Below are 19,940 nucleotides of genomic sequence, written 5' to 3'. Positions count from 1 at the left end.
TAGCGAGGCTGAGTGGGATCTGCTCCCTGACACTTTTTAAAGGCCAATCAATGCAATGTTTTTCCTTTGTTTTTGGAGTAAGCCATCACACAAGTTCTATACCATATTTTTAGTAACACTTGAGGATGTTGTAGATACACTTTACTATAACATTTTATAGTTTAAAGAGCTTTATTAATGCAATAAATTAACTTTGTACACATTTTTATATATATATAAAAAAACAAACTAGCAAGTGATTTCAGAATGTTGTAGGCCTCATTAGAGCTTGGTCTCCAAAAACCTGTTTGAAAAAAGCAACATGTTCTTCACAGTGTTCTCCTATAAAGGAAATACAGATTTCATCAGATGTGGCACAAAAAGAGGAAAACAAAATGAATGCTTCACAGCTCATAGATATGTACGGTGGGGTTTTAACTTATTTTCTTTCATAAAACACTTGTTTTCCTAAGCTGCTGAGTTGTCCTTTTTATTTATACAGCTGCTGCCAGAGCTGTTGGACACCTTCACAACCCCAGCGAACTGCCACCTGCTTGGAGACACAAGTGGCTTGCCTGTCCTGGCAGTGCCACCCCACACGGGTTACTGGGGGGCCTGACGCAACCTCACATGCTCCTTCCCCATCCTAAAGAAGCTAGATGCCTGAGGTTTCATAACTTGGGAGACAAAGAGCTAAGATTAGCCTCGGTTTCCTAAGACCATCAGTGGTAAGCCCCAGGCCATGTGACATGCCTTAGTCACGGTTTCCTGCCACCATTTCCTGTCTTATCCCTGATTCCTCAGAAAGCAGCATTCTCAGGTCAGTGGCATGGGCCACACTGGAAGTGCATTAACTGCGAGTCCCAGAGCAGGATTCAGATTCCATGGGCAGATGGAATTTTGTTTCTAAGAAAGCTAACCCAGGAGTTCTTAGGAGGGCCCCCAGAAGGCCCGGCCGCCAGCCTGCTCCTGCTACTGCCGGTCTGTTCACTCCCCTCTCTCACGGCCACCACAGCCTCACCTGGTGTGAAGTTAGGGTTCCCTCGCAAACGCTGGTTTCGCTGTTCAAAAAACCGAAATATAGTATAGAAAAGCATGTTGTCTTCAGTCTGCTTCGCGGCATCTAAAAATTTTCGTGCAGAAATGTTGTCGTGGCCGCCAATGCCCCGGATGAACCGCAAGGCGGCCAATACCTGGTGTTTGGAAAGAAGCACCTCCACGATTTCGTCGTTGGCGGTGGACAGTCGCTGGGAGGGAGGGAGAGAGGTCCTGTAAGTGCCGAGACAGGAACAGATAGGCACGCAGTTCCGAACGCGGCTGTGGCAAGAGTTACCTTCAGCATGTCCAGAGACAGCTGGTGGGCAGGAGGGTAGAAACTTTCTAGGGATAAGAGCAAACAAGCCTGAAAGACACATTTTCAAACTGGCTTCAGCATCAAATGTTAGGAGGTTAAACGTGAAGTCCTGAAGCCCACGAACAGAAACGGGGGCCGCATACCAAAGGCTTGGAGTCGCTGAGGACGTGGTACTGCAGGAACTGATGCAGCATGTAGAAGAGGTTGTGCTGGACCAGCGTCTTGATGACGAGCTCGTGTAAGTAGTGCTGAGGACAGACGGAAGGACAGCACATTTCCCAATCCCCCACCTGCACCAGAGGAGCGGCTATGGGGCCCAGGACCCAAGCTGTTCTAAGGGCTGGATATGTGTTTCCACGAGGAAGGGGACAGATTTCTGTCCCCTGTGCGTCCACGGGACACCTGACGGAACGCCCCTCCTCCCACCTCAGGACAACACGGTAGTGTCGAGAAGGTCACTCCGCATCCTGGGTCTGGTGTGCGGCCCCTGCTCCTCTAACTTGGGACCACACCTGCTGACCGGAAGGTACCTGTACTGTGATCTGAAACTGGTTGAGCGAGCGGATATACTCCATCAGGACGGCGATCACGAACTTATGAGGCATGTCCTACGGAGGAAAAGAAGTCTTAAAACCACCGAGGACTTGCGAGGGGTCGCCTGCAGCTTATTTCTCCACCCCTCGTTTCCACATGAATCTGTCCCACGGTTCTGTTTTGCTGGTTTTGCACAGATCCAGAACCTTCCCCATCCACAGTCACGTTCTGGCCGGAGTATTGGAAGTCAAACTACTAGCACTAGGTCTTCACCCGAGATACCAGTTGGTCTAATCGCATTCTGAGTTCTACTCCTTTCCTCAGCTCCCCGCAAACAAGCTCTCCAGGGGCCCCGTCACCCACCTTCTTCTCCGTGAACACCGACAGGACGTGGGTGTACATGTCGGACTGATCGATCACTGCCTGGGTCCGCACCGGCCTCCTGAGAAGCGGACTGCTCCGGCTCTGCCCAGCTTCTAGTGCCTGAACGACACATTGGCAAATGTGACCTGAACCATCTTCTCGATAAGCCCAGAAGCCTCGATTTCTAGACCCCGTGTGCCTCAAATGGGAGCAGAAGGTGGCACATGGTACTTGGACAAAATGATTTCTCCTGTGCAGGCAGAGGCAGGGTTTGGGAAGGCAGAGGTGGTCATCTTAAAAACAGGCTACTGTTCATGAATGGAACTAAAAGGCGAAGGCGTAAGTCCGCTTCCTCTTGAGACACATTTTCTTAACCTTAAAATCCCTAATGAATTATGGACTTTCTGATGTTTGTTACCTAATAAAAACAGAATGCATCCTGCTTTTTTTTTATAAAGTCCTGATCCTGCGGTAAGTGAAGACCGCGTATAAAACTGTCTGGATGTCCGAGTGATAAGCCCTCCCCGAATGCCACAGATGGGGAGAGCTTTGTGACACGATGCACTGCTTCACCTGACTCTAAGGCAGTCTGCCCAGCGCAGGTCATGTGGAGCTATAGCAGGCCCTGAGAGGCTCCAACTAGCAAGGGCCAGGGCTGAAGAAGCCTGGGAGCCAGAGCAGGGGTGCACAGAAACCCACGGGGAGCAGCCCTCCTGCTTCCCACAGCCGTGCAGACCAGCAGCTGCCCCCCAACTGCGGCCACCATGCCCCCTCAGCACGCAGGCCTCAGTGGCGTCCTGCCTCTTCCTCAGGAAACACGGGGGAGGGGTGGAGAGGAGCCCACACAGCTTACCGTTGTGTAGCTCTGCTCTGCATCCAGGTACTTCTTATACTCGTGATTGAGCTTGTCAAAAACCGTGGCGATCACAGGTAATGTGGCTCTGTCGGACTCACTCAGCACTGGAAAGAACGTTCACACAGGTCAGCCGAGTTTATGTCCATTCGGAACACAAACGTGCTGCTGGGACAGAAAGAACTAACCTCAAAGGGCCACCAGGGCAAACCTATCTCCAGTGGGCATTGAGAGAAATGGAATCGTTCTGAGACCTAAAGCCTAGAATTCACTCACCAGCCCTTCCCAGGGACTAGAAAAAGTAGCTACGGACTGTTTCAGCAGAAGTGCTCAGAGATCTCTGTAGTGAGGGACTTGGATTCTGGAAAATGTCTGTTTTCAGGCTGGGGATGGCAGTGCCCTAACCCTCAGATGCCCCAGCAGCGTGTGGGTTGCTCTCACCTGGCACCGTCCTATCTAGCTTTTGTCCCCAAGTAACTACAAGTCATGTTGCTATTTCATCACCTTTCCAGGGGGTTAAATGATCCACCCTTCAAGTGAAGGACAAGGCTGTGCACAAGACACAAAAATGCGGCCCAGCTCCCAAGGAAAGGTGTGGGCAGCACAGTCCCAACCCTGGAATCCAGACCGAGTGGGGAGGACTGGTCCACTTACTCTGCGAACAGACAGACAGAATGACCATCTTGCACTCCTTTCTCTGGAGGAGAAAGTCCATCAGTCTTCCTTTATCTGGCAAGAGGTTTACGATGGGCTGAAGCTTCACTTGGAGGTTCCAGAGGTAGCCTGGGTGGAAGAGGCAGCAAAGTTCACACAGGATGCAAATCGGAACAAAAGCCCAAAAGGTGGTTCCCCTGAAACATTCATGGTGGGGGTGGGGGGCAGTCTGCACAGCACTGATACAACCCTGATCTTACCAAGTGCAGCCTAGGACACACAGGCTGCACCTGACGGAAGGACTGACAGCCACCCTACAGCTGCATGCTCAATGGCTTCTTACGCTGAGGTGACCCTCTCTGATCACTGGGACATCAATGGTGTAGCTCCCAAAACGGAGATGGTGGGGGGCAATGGTGGGGGTGACTCAGAGCAGTTCCATCCCTATACCTAACCCCCTTTTTAGCCTTGAAAGTTTAAAAAGATGTTAACGTGTGGCATGAACCTGGGTCCTATACTTTGGTTTCTCCCACAGTGGTTCTTCAGTCAAAAGTTAACTCCGGAGGCTCCCAAGGGAATTTCGCAATTCATCATTCACCGATTCATGACTTTCCCGAACATCCACACTGCCTTTCTCAACTGGGGTTCCACAAGAGAATTTAACACTGCATTAAATATGATCTGAGCGATCCCCTTCTCGATTCTCCCACAGCTGCTCAGAGGTACATGGAGACGAGAGAAGTGGCTCTCAGGGGCACCAGGGCTAACTCTCGCCCTGAGAATCCCAGGATCTGAGACAGGAAAGTTTCACGAATGACTGAAGATGGGTAGGATGTCCTCTAATGGAAGATACAGGGGGTGGGGGGCTACTAGGAAGACAACTAACATCCTGAAGAAGCCTCCCCAGCACCGTGGGAAGCAGGAGCACACCTCTCTGTGCAGCCGGAACAGAAAAGGGCTCCGGCGCACGAGGGTGTGGAGGTGGGGGGTCAGGACAGGCAGGGAGGGTCTTGTGCACCGTGCTATGGGGTCTGGCTTTTCAGAACGGACAGAGTGGAATGGGCCAAAAGCAGGGGAATGGCCACTCTTAGCTATTAATTTTAAAAATAACATGCTCAGGATAAAGCAATAAATAAACAATAGAGAGAATATAAAGTGAAGAATCTCCCACTTTAGGGTTGAAGGGAGTGGTCATCTCTCAAATTCACCTCGAAAACAGCACTGGCGACTTCTGTCATCGCAAGCCAACAAGTACTGTCTAACTTAGCGACCGCCCCTCTGACCCACCTTGGCTTGCACTGATAATGATGTCGGGCTGAAAGACAATCCAGGACGAAGAATCTACGTGTTATAGGAAGTGGTAAACCAGGAGGAGATGGAAACAAAAGACAAGCCCGCCCCGCCCCCTACTTGCAGAGGCTCCTTGGCCCTGGGTGGTGAGAAATGCTCCCCTGGGGGCTCCCAAGCCTTTAGCTCATTCACAGCTGAAAAGGCCAAGGCCACAGGACCTCTCTCAGACACCAGTATAAAAGGGGGCAAGAGCTTCCCTTCCATGCCCAGCGGCAAGGCCTTTGTAAAGGATACAGAGTTTGCACGGGACAGGAGACTGGCTGGTCACAGGAGCAGGACCTGCAAATGGAAAAAACACAAGTGGGCAAGGACGATGCCATCAGAAAATCGTGCCAATACCCGTGCTTAGGATGTGAAATGCAGTACTTTTTAAAGCCTTCGGTAAATGTTTATTCAACTGTGGTTAAATGACAAAGGAGTGAACGCTCTTGTCCCACTGATAACCCCTATAAGGAAGAAGAGGGAAGTCGAGAACAATCCATGAAAATGTCCTCCCAAGAAGGGGAAAAGTATCAAGAATTCAGATTTGGTAATTCTTCTGTAATAACTAAAGATGATTCATCATCATTTACACACGCACAGTAAGGAACTGAGAAACGTCCCTGGATGATTCAATATCAAATCCCACGTGACAAGGACTCATGATGACCAGTTACACTGCCTGTACGTCAGGGGGGCAGCCCTCTCTGAACCTGAGACACACAGCCCGGCAAACTAAACATCATTCCCAGTTCTGTTCCCACCACCCAGGGACAATCAGAAGACAGGTTTTAATCAGCAGTCTGGAAAAGACCACCCAAAAGAGGAAAGGGCCCATGGGTCAGATAAGCCAAGACAAAGAACACTTGCATCTACCACCCGAGGGTGAAGGTCTTTTTTTTTTTTTTTAATATTTTATTTATTTATTTGACAGACAACGATCACAAGTAGGCAGAGAGGCAGGCAGAGAGAGAGGAAGGGAAGTAGGCTCCCTGCTGAGCAGAGAGCCCAACGCGGGGCAGGGCTCGATCCCAGAACCCCGGGATCATGACCCGAGCCGAAGGCAGAGGCCCAACCCACTGAGCCACCCAGGTGCCCCCCAAGGGTGAAGGTCTTACATGTGGGCCTCAACGCTGGCCTCCAATCATTCGGACTTAACTGCTCCCATGTGAGAGCCAGATGCCCTTGGTTTTTAAAGCACCACCCCCCCCAACCAGGTGATCCTAACTTGTAGTCAGCTCCACAACACTGGTGGAACAAGACCAAAAACAGAAGGGGAAATGACAGCAGCTGGCTCATCCCCAATTTGCCGGCGTCCTCTTTCAAAACAGCCTAACAAGCTCTTCCTGCCAGCATGCCCTGCAACCACACGGGGCGGGCAAGATACAAAGATGCTACAAGCCTGCAAGGGGCTTACAGTCTAGCCGGAAAAACAAGACAAACAGTCATTAACTGTAAAAGATGCTTTACCAACCCACACTCCGGAGGCCCAAGACTCAATGGACCTTTGAATTATTAACCTTTGTCAGGACTATTATTTTGATCACACCTGGCATTTGATTGTAACTAGCCAGTTAGAACCTGCCTGCCTTCTGACTGGTCCCAAACCACTGGAACAGAGCAGAAGGTTTTTAATGTCTAGAAGTGGTTTTCCCTCCAATTCACCAGCAGTTACCTTCATGCCGAGTAAGCGGCAAATACAAGATAAACATCTGACAAAACCCATTTTTTTTTTTTTTTTGAGAGACAGCGAGTGCATGGGGCTGGGTGGATGGGGGGTTATCTTAAGCAGGCTCCACGCCCAGCTCAGAGCCCAATTCAGGACTGGACCTTACCACCCTAAGATCATGGCCTGAGCCGAAATCAAGGGTAGGACACTTAACCAACTGAGCCATCCAGGTGCCCGGACACAACCTATTCTTCTAATGCTAACACTATGAGCTCAAGAAAAGGAAGATGCCGGAAGGAACACAGAGAGCCAAAGGACTTAATCAAACATAAGAACTCGCTCCTTCCTCCCCCAGTGCTGCCAGAGAGCTATCAAGCTTCCGGCTAATCCACAAGTCGAGGCAGGCAGACTGGAAGCGGAGCTCTTGCTGGCCTCTGAGCTGCAGCCAGACCTGGAATCGTGTGATCCCCTCCCGACTGCACGCAGGGCCCAAGCCCGCAATACTATCTGAAAGAGATCCCTTTTAAGGAGAAAACATTGCTACCGAAGCTCCAAACGTGTGCCCTTCTGACTAGCTGTGTGCACTGAAATTTCAACTAGCTTACTCTACCCTCCGATCTCCTTTAAAAGAGAGCTGAATGTTATTCCCGTGAAATCTAGCTTGAAATCAATTACACTGGGAAAGGCAAAAAAAACAGCCCAACTGTTTCTTTCTCCTTCACGGAAATCCTGACCTCCTCTCTTCTCTGACTTCCTTCTCCTCCCACCTCGTGTAGGGCAGATCTCAAAACACCAAAGCAGCACAGCCTTAACCTCTTCTGGGGTCAACCAATGAGAAGAAAACGCAGTATTTACTAGGTAGCCATGACACACAATGTGGGAGAAAGGCAAGGAAAAGTGATCCCACATTCAAATACAGCCAGAAGCAGCCACTTCTAATCTCAGGGTTACAGAGCACAGGCAAACGATAAATGGAGGGCGTATTCAATCATTAAACAACTAAAAAATCTCTCAGCTTCAGTGGGTAATCCTAGCTCTCTGTTTTAGTTACTTATTTTTCAAGTAGGCTCCAGGTCCAACATAGGGCTCAAACTCGAGACCCCAAAGAGTTGCACGCTCAAACTCGAGACCCCAAAGAGTCAAGTAGGCTCCAGGTCCAACATAGGGCTCAAACTCGAGACCCCAAAGAGTCAAGTAGGCTCCAGGTCCAACATAGGGCTCAAACTCAAGACCCCAAAGAGTCACATGCTCAAACTCGAGACCCCAAAGAGTCAAGTAGGCTCCTGGCTGGCTCAGTGGGACTGAGCCAGCCAGGAGCCCCTCCCAACTTTCCATTTTGAAAGCTCAGGGAAATCATTCTGTTTTCTTCAAAAGAAGATTCATGTATCTTACAAAATGCTTTTCACAACGGCACAATTTTACTGGTAAGATTAATAGGATTTTCATTTAAAAATAAAAACAAAAACAAAATCACCCCTCCTCAGAACACCTGACCTGGGAACCCTCACTTGCCCACCTCATTCCAACCACCTGGGGGCGCTGCTTACCTGCCACGGGGATCTGGTAGGGCTGAATGGAGCGTGCTGGGAGAACCGGGTGATGGAAGGTGACGGTGCCATCAAACTCGCCCCTTAACTTGATGTCAAATATCACCGATGTCTACAGTGGAGAGAAAAGAAAAACTCAAGACGCCGAAACGGGCCACGATGGACCCAGCCTGCCCCTTCCATTCTCTCGCATCCTGCCATTCCCATCAGTGGAGTCTGTGTGCGACACACCCCTGCAGGCTGGTTCTGAGGATGGGGGAGTGCGCTGGGGTATCACAACTCTGGGACCCTGCTCCCCCCGCTCTCGCGGACACCCACACTCCTGGTGCTGACGACGGGCAGACCCTGAAGAGCTCGAAGTGATTCCAGCAGATCTTTTTCACTTTAACTCATGGCACCTTCGCTAGTCAAAAGAAGGGGGTCACCACCCTGCAGGAGGTGTGGGACAGAAGTAGCCTGTCTATGACCAGATATCCAGCCAACCTCACAGAAAATAGGAGGGCCGGTCCCAGTCTTTCTCTTGGGCCACAGAGCCTCAAAACTATTATCTCTCAGCATTATCATCTATCCTCACACAGGAAGCACCAAGCTCACACGCTCACGTAAGACTGTGGATCTGCAGTAAGTCCCAGCTTAGCTGAGTCAGCCAAATAACTGGGCCAGACTCGTATATCCACACATGCTACTTTCTGGAATAGTCTTTCACTCACTGTAATCAACAGAGAGGGAATCACTGTTTTTTCCTAAACCGTCTAGAATACAAAACCCATTTGCATCCATAAGACCAAAGCTTTAGCGAGAAAAGCATTTTCTAGTCTTCGTTCTGAATGTTTTGTCAATTTTCACAACTCTTTTCGGCAACCCTGACGGATGAGAAATGCACACACCACTCTCACCTCTGTGTCCTGATGATGAACCACCACCAGGTTATCTACCACGTTGAGGGCAAACTTCCCCGTCCGATTTAACTTTAATATGTGCATCTTTTTACAGGCACCTTCTCTGTTGGATAACACAAAGGTCAAAAAATAGATTGGCAAGCTTTAGTTCGTATTTTAAAATCGGAGAACGAGGACAGCATTAAACATACCGTGGTAGGTGATAGAGGACTACCTCCGCTCCTGTACTATTGGAGGTCCGGGAATGATGCCTCAAGAAGAGAACATAAAGCTGTCCGTATCTAGAGAACAGAGGGATAGATGTCACATTGGGCCACTTGAAATGCCTCCATTCTAGATGCTGAAGTAGGAGGCCATCAGAGTTAATTATGACAAATTCACTAATGGAGTATTTCACAGCCAACAAAAATATTTACAAAGTGCAGTTAGTTTAAAAAAAAAGAAGAAAAAAAAGCCAATTATAAAGCAAAATGCGCGAAAGCAAAACTAAATATAACTCAATCACAACCCTTTATAAGGAAACACAAACACAAAGTCCAAAACCACTAGAAAGCAATACGGTGTTAATAGCTATTCTTGAGTAACAAACTCAGGCCATTTTCGTTTTCTCTAACTTTCAGTATCTTCCAAGGTTTATGTAGTAAATATGTTCCTTGATACCAGGGCAACAGAATCATCTTCATTTGCAAGCCTCACAGCCCGACCGCTGCTGCAAGCAGTTCCCACATGCGCACCACTATTCCGGAGACCGGCACTGCGCTCGGTCTGCCACCGGGATGAGACCAAAGGGGAGGGAGTGGGTCCCTGCTGCTCATGGGCAAGGCCTGTTCTCATTGTACCTATTCTCCAAACCAGGAGGCCACGGAAGATTGACTTAAAAAAAAAAAAAAGCATTCTAACTACTAAACAATGTTAAACTTCAAAGCCACTGTTTTAGGCCAAAGACAGTTATTTAGGAAGTTATTTAGGAACAAAATTTTGACCCCTTTGAATAGTGTTAGGGGAACATACGATATTCTTTGTATCAGTTTCCATAACTGTGTGTTTAAAACTTCCAAAACGAAGTATAAAAATTGAGATGATCTGCATTTACAAATGAAGATATACCTTCCGACCTAAGTAATTCAGTTCCATGTTTGTTAGATAAAAAACTATGTTCTTCTTTAGAGCAAGCAGGATATATGTCAGCTAAAAGAAAGTCCTTGATAAGCTTCAACTACTCACAGAATTAAAAAAAAAAAAAAATTCTAGAACTAAGACACCTAAAAAATAGACTGGCCCGGGACGCCTGGGTGGCTCAGTTGGTTGGACGACTGCCTTCGGCTCAGGTCATGATCCCGGAGTCCCAGGATCGAGTCCCGCATCGGGCTCCCAGCTCCATGGGGAGTCTGCTTCTCCCTTTGACCTTCTCCTTGCTCATGCTCTCTCTCACTGTCTCTCTCTCAAATAAATAAATAAATTAAAAAAAAAAAATAGACTGGCCCAATGTTTTCATTTTATCAGGCTAGGATGGTGGAAGAACTTCCCTAAGGTCACAAAGCTAGTAAAATCAGCAAAGAATGCCAGGCCCATGGCAGGTTTTCTATACTCATAAAATCTAGGCACTGAAAGGGCAAGAGGGCATGTTGGGCATGTGTCAAAGGCCAGTCCCACAGGGCTTACGATGCACTTCTACTACTTCCATCACCAAAAGCAATTTCAAGAAGGAATTATCTCAAAAGACATACATGGTTGCCATCGCGATGTCTCTCTCAGAAAGGTTCAGCTTGGTTGACTTGGGTACAGCTGGTAATTCAATCTCAAACTTGGGCAGCTTCGACATCGTGCCAGCCTGTTTGGGTGATAAAAGTATTAGGAAAAGCCAATTAAACCCTTCTGATGCTTTAGTATTCCCTACATAACACCAGTGAGGCTATGCACACACTATGCCTCTCCATCCTTTCCAAAGTCCTGCCATGGCCTTTACTCCCTGGGGTCCTTCCCCACACATGGAGTCCTTCTTGGGGTGACGGGAGGGTAGAGTGTGCCCTCTAGTGGTCAAAAGTGGTGAGCTCACCTGTTGGAGGAACTTACCCCTTGGGAGGTTAGAGGAAGAGGGAGGGACTTTCCCTAAAGAGAGGCTCTCTCTTACCCGAAAATAAAAGGGCTGCAGCACATTCCCGAGCACTGTGGTAGACAGCAGGATCACAGCCCCCTCGGGGCAGTACATGTACCAATTCACATTGATATTCTGGCTCTTCAGGAGTTTCAGATTTCGTTTCTCTGGTAACACCTGAAGCAAAGTTCAGGGAACAGAATAGTTTAAAACAGTAAAATGGAAGACAACTGACAGGAAATTAAGAAAACAATAGAAAGCAGGGGCGCTTGGGTGGCTCAGTCAGCTGAGGGTCCAACTCCCAGTTTCTGCTCAGGTGGTGATCTCAGGGTCGCAAATGGTAGAGCTCAAGGCCCCGTGGGGAGTCCGCTTCTCCTCTCCCTCTGCCCCTACCCCCGCAAGCTCACACTCTTTCTAAAATAAACAAATCTTTAAAGAAAAAACAAAACAGGGGAGCCTGGGTGGCTCAGTTGGTTAAGCATCTGCTTTCGGCTCAGGTCATGATCCCAGGGTCCTGGGATCGAGCCCCGCATCGGGCTCCCTGCTTGACGGGAAGCCTGCTTCTCCCTCTCCCACTTCCCCCATTTGTGTTTCCTCTCTTGTCTGTCAAATAAATAAGTAAAATCTTTTAAAAAATAAAAATAAAAAGCAGAAGAAAAACCACTAAATAAAACTGAAAAGATTTTGTTTGTTACAGCTATTGATCCAGGCGCTCGGTGCTTTACAAATCTTGGCTCATCTACTCACAGCACACCCCTGAGACATGGGCACCACGGACACCTGACCGAGGAGAAAACAAGGCTCAGACACCAGTTACGGCAGTTACAGCCCAGGCAGGCCAGGTCACCACAAGGCCCAGTCCGAGCCTCCACGCTCTCGCTCTCAGGCACCATCCACCAAAGGGCAAGGAGTAGATGTGCCGCTACCCCCACCCCTACCCACTGACCCCAGAGCCCCACATGTGGAATCAGCCACCGCCCAGCCCGCAGCACCAGCCTTCCTCCTGGCCTCCACCTAGCAGTTAGCACTGAGCCCGGAAGCAGCTCCCTTTTGCTAACGATCATGTTCGTGAGACACTGCATGCAAACCTAATATTTTATAGTCAAGGCATGTTTCAAAAATACTGTAAATATTCTGATACATTAAGGAAGACAGTGTAGAGCCCCAAGACGTTAATGCTTCTAAAACACTGAGCTCGAGAACTGACATGGAAGTCAGGGTCGGCAGGCCCGGCTATCTTGACAGTTTGGGTAGAACAAAATAAGGATGAGCTAGCGTCCTCTTTCTTTTTAACTTATTTCTTGAAGAGCTGAAGACCGTCTAGATGATGTGAACGTACACTCTCCCACTACAGAGAACAGAAAGCCGTGTGACTGTCCTCTCTGCGCTACCATATACACACAACCCCATGTGCAGCTCTGTGTGGTTTCTTACCCGTGGTCATTACAAAGGCTCTAATGAGGGCCCACAGCAAAGTCCCGTGGCATTAACATCTCACAGTTTGCTTACACAGGCATATTTTCTCCATCCCTATATTCTAAATGATACTGCATTCATGAGGTCGACAAAATTCAACCCTACGAGAATCCGAACACCCTCCAGATTAGCTCCACTGAAAGCTCTCAGATGTATTTCTCAAGGTCAGGCAGTTGGAAAATATTACAAGCTGATGAGGCAGCTGCAAAGTCAAGCCAACAGAGTGAAAAGGAACGGGAAACATCTGCAAACCATCGATCTGATAAAGGGTTAATACCCAGAATATACATCTATGGACTGATAATATGCAGTTCTGGCAAAAATGTGGGAAACGGAGATTCCTGCATTGAAACTGAAAGTATGGGGGCGCCTGGCTGGCTCAAAGGAGGGAGCAACTCCTGATCTCCGCGTTGTGAGTTCAAGCCACACGGGGAGTGTGGAGCTTACTTAAAGACTAAAAAAAAAATGTTTTTAATTAAAAAAAAAAAATTTAGCAATATCTGTTCAGATTTTTGGAAGTTTGTGCCTATGGTGTAATTCCAAGAACTGCCTCACCCAAGAACATAAAGAAATGTTTGCAAAAACATAAAAACAAGCCAGAGGTTCATCAACATGGAATAAACTAAACTGTAGGACACCCACACAACCGGATACTATTCAGTCAGAATAAAATATAGACAGGTTGCCTGGCTGGCTCAGTACAGGGAGCACGTGAGGTCCAAGGTCGTGAATTCAACCCCCTGTTGGGTGGATGGAGAGATTATTTAAATAAAACTTCAAAGATGGGGCGCCTGGGTGGCTCAGTGGGTTAAAGCCTCTGCCTTCAGCTCAGGTCATGATCCCAGGGTCCTGGGATCGAGCCCCGCATCGGGCTCTCTGCTTGGTGGGGAGCCTGCTTCCCCCGCCCCTCCCCTCTCTACTGCCTCTCTGCCTACTTGTGATCTCTGTCGGATAAATAAATAAAATCTTTAAAAAAAAAAAACAAAACTTCAAAGTTTAAAAAAAAAAAGAATAAAATATGGACAACATGTACAAGACATAATACTATGCAAAAAAAGCCAGCCACAAAAGTTTACATACAACATTCCTGTTTTTGTAAAATAAAAAAGTTTGTACATATGTATGCAAAGAAATACATACTGTACTTATCATACCAGTTATCTCTAGGGATTATGGGGGGGGGACTTTTACCTTCCATATATCCTGGTAATGTTTAACTGTTTTGTAAAAAACATGTATTTCTTGTAATTAGAAAAAAAGAATAAAAACCTAATAAGCAAGAGACTACACCTCTAGAATCTCAATCTATTCAGAACTGAATTCAAAAGGCTGCCAAACTGCCATCACAGACCTTCCCCCGCACCTCCCATGCCGTGAACATAAGCGATCAACCTAATACCTGGTAAAATTCAATTCCTTGATCTGTTATGAAGACAATTTCAGTAGAACTGGTCCAACAGAATCCTAGTATGTTGGCGTTCTTGGTCTGAAAAGGAATTCCAAAAAATTTTCTCAATAAAAAAATGTTTGTATAACTCTCTTCAAAAGCTTAAAATACTCTATCACTTAACTAAAAGTTACCTGGATTTGATTACTTATTAACAAATCAAACTTTCTTTTGAGCAATACAATGTTCCCAGATTTCCACCTGGAACACCTCACTGAAGCCCCGGGGTCTGGATTCCTTTGGTCAAGAACGGAGGGAAAAGCCTAAATTTCGGAAAACAGTAACCCACTACAGCTTCTACCTTAAGGAATCAAAGGACAGCTGGCTTTCTCTTAGCGCAGCAGAACAGGCACTAGGAAAGAATAAAGGCCTAAAGGTTCTCAGCGAATGCTGAACAGGAAGGACACAACAGGGACACCAAATCAAGGAAAGGAAACATCAGGAGAGGGGGAAAACTCCTCTTCCTAAAACCTCCCAAGAGGAATCCAGGGTCCCAGCCAAGGGCGCAGCCGGCACCGGGAGAAGGGCGAGGGCCTCTCGAAGTGCTGACACTGACCGGAGCATAACATCCCGTCACCCACTGCGTCCTCCCGACTCCATCTCATAGAAGAAACAGGCTTGTAACCCGGAAACCTGAGCCCACACGCAGCAGGTCTCAGCGTTGGCGCACGGCCTGCCTCCAAGCCTGCACTGGCAATTCCCCCGCCCCACGGCACCTCCACCAGCGGACCCGCACAGGGCAATGGCCGGCAGCCAGGAAAGGATCCAGGCCCATACCTTGCACTCCTGAGTGTACTCCAGCTGAGAACTATCCGGGATAAAATTAGAAAAATCCTGAAAAGTTAAAAAAAAAAAAAAAAAAGGAAGGAAAAGAAAGAAAAAACAAGGAGAAAATTTAGATCAAGCAGCATACTGCCAACCTACGTTGATAGACAAAAAGACAAAAGACAAATTCTTTTTTTTTTCAAAAGGCAAATTTAAAGTCATCAAAAAATAACTGATAAAAGACAAGAAAACTAAGAGGACCAATGTGGACAATCCGTCTCCTTACAACTCAATTAAAATATACATATATATTCAGTTAGAGTTTAGAAACTGATACTGAAAATCAATTGATTTCAGAGAAATGTGTTGCTGCGTCTTCCAAGATGCTTTCCAAAACTTGCAGCAATGAAACCTGGCAGAAGAGAATCAGATTCTGCCTCTTCCCAACAGCTTTTACTCTACTTTACAAATGACAATGGTGAATACTTATAAAGGCAAAGAAAGCCAAACTGTGCTCCAACTTTGATCATCTGTTTCTGGGGGTCAAGCCATTCAAAGATGTAAGAAGTGAGTAAATGGAGCTATTCCAGGTAAAGCTAATTTAAAGCTAATTCACCAAGTTGCCAAAAACACACCTCAGCACCTCACATAATCTGCGCAGCCAGCTATCAAAACAAAAGATGCCTGAGGTTCCAAATTACTTAAAAAAAAAAAAAAAACTTAAGTCAAAAAGGACAAACTAGGGACGCCTGGGTGGCTCAGTTGGTTAAGCGGCTGCCTTCGGCTCAGGTCATGGTCCCAGCGTCCTGGGATCTAGTCCCACCTCGGGCTCCTTGCTCGGCGGGGAGCCTGCTTCTCCCTCTGCCTCTGCCTGCCATTCTGTCTGCCTGTGCTCGCTCTCTCTCCCTCTCTCTCTGACAAATAAATAAAATCTTTATTTAAAAAAAAAAAAGGACAAACTAAGGTCATAAGTATTTATCCCTTGAAATGTCCTTCTTCAAGAATTCTAAACTGAAATATAATACAACAGAACTGTAACTTTCATGGCATTAAAATAATAAAGGCTTCCTTTAACACTGTTTTTTGCAATTCATTCTCTTCCTAATGTACTTCCAATGTCCTTTCCTCTATGATACCTTTATTTTTTTTCTTTTAAAGATTTTATTTATTTATTTGACAGAGAGATCACAAGCAGGCAGAGAGGCAGGCAGAGAGAGAGGAGGAAGCAGGCTCCCCTAGAGAGCAGAGAGCCCGATGCGGGGCTCGATCCCAGGACTCTGAGATCATGACCTGAGCCGAAGGCAGCGGCTTAACCCACTGAGCCACCCAGGCGCCCCTCTATGATACCTTTAAAAGTATGTCCTGGGGCACCTGGCTGGCTCAGCTGGAAGAGCATGTGAGGCTTGATCCCGGAGTCACAGGTTCGAGCCCCACGAAGCATGTAGAGATTGCGTAAATAAATAAAACTTGAAATAAATAAATAAAAATATGTCTTACCACGGTCTTTGAGGTCCTCTGAACAGCCAATATCTTATTTTCTAAGGAAAACTTAATGCACTTCACTTCTCCTTTGTCTTCCATTCTTTAAGAGGAAAAAAAATGTTATGAATTAAAGCTAATAACCAAATTCTAGCATCTAGCATTCTGTGAGCAAAGTTGTATACTCAAGGAAGCAGCAAATCTTAAGTTGAAAATTATGTTTCTGAAACTATCAGGACTTCTCTTCAAACAACAAAATCCAACTGGCAACAAGTTGCTGATGAACTTTACAGCTTTGTGGTTAACAAGTGACTGACAAATTAAGAACAGATGCATTCTCCGATGAGAATCATCTGAGACATAAATAAGTAATACCCTCACAGCACCCTTCTCCAGACACTACCGCCTTCCCCCTGCCCCCACCCCACGGCTCTCAGAGCAGTGTGTGTGAAGCAGTGTAAGCTTTCCTGTTTACTTCCCAACCTACAGGACCTCAAACAGACGTTACAAAGGGAAGTCAAGGGACAGATTACAGAGCAGCGCCAGCCAACTTTTGATTGTGGAGACGGTTATACATGTCAGGACTCATCAACTATATATGTTAAATATATGTGGTTAATTCTACCACAATAAAACTTCTAAATATACACAAAATTCCTAAAATTTTTGCCAATAAAATTAAAATTTAAAAGAGGGTAAATCCAGTATCTTCCTCCTCGAACCCTACTAACCCCCCACATCTGGATCATCACGGTCTCTCATTTTCCACACCCAAAGAACCATCAAAACTTACCCAAGACTTTCCTAGGCATCTCCTGAGTGCCCATGAGATACCAGTCTACTCTGTCTTCAGTCTGGTCTTTGGTATGCCTGGCTCAGACCACTGCAATCACTGCTCAGTGGTATCCCTGACGTTGATATGCTCCCGAATAATGAAGCTTCAATGCTGTGAACAGCATGATCCTTCCAAGCACTGCTGAGATCATGCCATGCCCCATCTTACAAATTTTCAGTAAGAAGATAAAGCCCTAACTCCATAGCCGAATACATAAGGTTCAAGCTGACTCCTGCCAGGGGCCAAACCACCACCTCCTCTTCCCTGCAAGGACACCTGATGTCAGTAACACAGACCTGGAATTCCCCCAGACACCATGCTTGCTCTCTTTTACACTCAGTGTTCTCTCCACCTGGAAGGTCTACTCTCTTCCCCATGTAGAATCATCCCATTCAAGCTTTAAAGTTTTGCTCAAAGGCTCCCTCCTCTTGGAGGCCTTCCCCATCTGTTTCCTGGCCTACCCCAAGATAAATGCCTCATCTCTTTTGTGCGCCCAAATTCTGAACAGAGTGCCATTACAGCACTTTGCACAATCAACAGAATGTGTCCACCCACTTGTCTCCCATACTAAACTGAGGAGTTCTGCAAAAGGGCACCAGGCTGCACATGCCCGGTGCCTAGCACACAGGCTACAATCAGTGTTTGTCCAACAAATGAGTGATCTGTTTTCTACTTCAAAAACTGTTTTCTATTAGCACAGGCCACCTGCAAAAAAATGTAAGTCACCACTGAACTGAGGGCCCACGCTGTACTTTCCCCTTTCGTAATCACAGGAGTTAAAGACCAGATAATTTATCAACCAAATCGAGATACTTCTGAAAGTGAAAGGAAGTGCGATTCATTATTATACTGGTTCAACATGCATAAACTGGGACAGCCAATCACCTTTAGTGGAAGCTGGGATTTCCTTAATACAGATTATTATAAAGGAAACACTAACCAGGAATCTCCTCCACTCCCACACAGCCTGAAAAGACTGGGGCCAGAGGAGGAAATGAAGGCCCTCCTTGGTCAGGATGCCAGAAATGAGCGCAATCAGTAAATTGACTTGTTAATTTCAAGTGCCAGGAAGTGGGTTCCCTATGTTGGAGCATCTGATTCCCAAATCAAGAGAGAGAACTACTCTACACACTTCACTTTGACACTAAGTACTGACAGGTCCCAGCAACACTGCACAGCAGGTGTCTGCTTGCGTCTCTCTAACAGGGATTTGCAAGCGTGTATACACTTTAGCCAAGGAACAAACTTTTTAAAACCACCTTCTGAATGAGAAACAGAAACACATCATTATCTGTATATGTGACCATTATTCTGTGAATGTCAACAGTTACCGAAATGAGATGGGATTCCTGTCATCTGGGCCTTTAACTACCACCCCGGTAGCTCCACCTGATCGAACTGCAAAAACCTGGGAGGGAAAAGAAGCAACGTTAATGGCCTGAACTTCGAAAGACTTTCAGACACATTCAACCGCTTCAAGGCGATTACTTCTACTACACCCACTCCTGGCTCAGCTCAACTAACGTGGTATCTATCAAACTGCAGATGCCTGGTGTTCACCTCAATCTTAAAGGACAAGAGCGTAGAGACCAAAAAGGTTATACCCTTCCGAGTGCAGTCCACTGTGGGAGACTGGGCCGGGGTCCCCGCGGCTACACACTTTAATCCGGAACCGCAAAGGCGCCCCTGATGCACTTGAGTTCTCCCTGCTACTCCTCACACTGCTTTCCCCCCTTTCCAAAATTCCGAGAGTAAGAGTAATCTCAACGTCTAAATCCTCGACAGCAAGGGTAACTGGTGACAAAGACAACAAAGGCGCCGCGAAAGGGCTGGCGAGCGAACAGCTGATCACACCGGCCAAAGGGCGTGCTGGGTGGGCGGCGCAGGTTCGGGGTCCACCCAGCTGTCACTTTGGAGAAGAAAGCCCCCGCCGAGGTAGCTCCCGGTCCCTCGGCCCACCCAAGAGCCCGGAGCTGGCGCCACTCCGGCGCCGGGACCCGAGGGGAGGCCCCAGGCCTGGCCCCCACCCCGGCCCCCGGCCTGGGTGCGCGCGGGACGCCCCTGGGGCGCCGGGAACGGCGGGCGGGGCGCGTCGGGCCGCGCCGAGGAGGAGGGCACGGGCCGGCCCGGACCTGCTTGTTGGCCTCATCGAAAAAGACGCAGTTGACCGGGTTCGCCTTCTCGAAGTGCACCGGCCGGTCGCAGAGCTCCAGGTAGTAGTCCTCCTCGCCCATAGCGGGCGCCGCCGCTGCGGCGGGGAGTCCGGGGGCGGCCGCCAGCGTGGAGCGAGGCGAGCGGCGCCGGCACGGGTACGCAGCGAGTCGGGTCGGGCGGTGGCGACCGCGGTCGGAGCGGGCTCGGAGGCCGCTTCCTGGTGCCACGCCCCCACCCCGTCCGGCACGTGACCCGCGGGCCTCCGCGCTTAAACCGGCGACGGCGGACGGGCAACGGTGGGGCCTAGCGACCGCTACCGCGCCCAGCTCGGCGCGAGAGGCTCCTCCCCTTTCTTGGAGGGCGGAGTCCCAGCGCGGGTCGCGGGGCGGGGGCGTGACCCGGAAGCCGCGCGAAGCCGAGGGCGGTTGTTGGCACCGCCGCTGGTGCCTGCGCCTTCCCGAGCGAGTGCGGGTCCTGGCTCCCAGGTCATTCTGGGAGGTTTGCGCCC

At 48.1% G+C, this 19,940-nt stretch overlaps 1 protein-coding gene across 5 annotated transcripts; it reads right to left on the bottom strand.

Annotated features, from left to right (window-relative positions):
- Positions 1–14: 14 nt before the first annotated feature.
- On the bottom strand, positions 15–19,679 carry LOC111142402 (chromosome unknown C18orf8 homolog). 5 transcript variants are annotated; one of them, XM_022495461.1, is made up of 20 exons: positions 19,411–19,662; positions 18,610–18,686; positions 16,462–16,546; positions 14,977–15,033; positions 14,152–14,238; positions 11,313–11,453; positions 10,909–11,012; positions 9,373–9,462; positions 9,179–9,284; positions 8,283–8,394; positions 5,322–5,366; positions 5,025–5,078; positions 3,738–3,866; positions 3,084–3,190; positions 2,231–2,350; positions 1,864–1,941; positions 1,477–1,581; positions 1,313–1,381; positions 1,001–1,226; positions 15–283 (listed from the first exon to the last, which is right to left on the bottom strand). In XM_022495461.1, exons 1-20 carry the CDS (start codon positions 19,510–19,512, stop codon positions 162–164), a joined length of 2,016 nt encoding a protein of 671 aa, XP_022351169.1. In that variant the 5' UTR covers positions 19,513–19,662; the 3' UTR covers positions 15–161. The 5 variants fall into 5 exon arrangements, with proteins under 5 accessions (XP_022351169.1, XP_022351172.1, XP_022351170.1 ...); XM_022495462.1 differs by having other exon boundaries at positions 191–321; XM_022495464.1 differs by having other exon boundaries at positions 15–1,226; positions 19,411–19,679.
- Between the last annotated feature and the right edge of the window lie 261 nt (positions 19,680–19,940).

Source organism: Enhydra lutris, unplaced genomic scaffold (assembly GCF_002288905.1).
Source record: "Enhydra lutris kenyoni isolate GAN:26980312 unplaced genomic scaffold, ASM228890v2 scaffoldscaffold8, whole genome shotgun sequence".
NCBI classification, from domain to species: domain Eukaryota; kingdom Metazoa; phylum Chordata; class Mammalia; order Carnivora; family Mustelidae; genus Enhydra; species Enhydra lutris.
The sequence above is the reverse complement of the archived record's forward strand: the minus strand, read 5'-3'. Positions and strand labels throughout refer to the sequence as shown.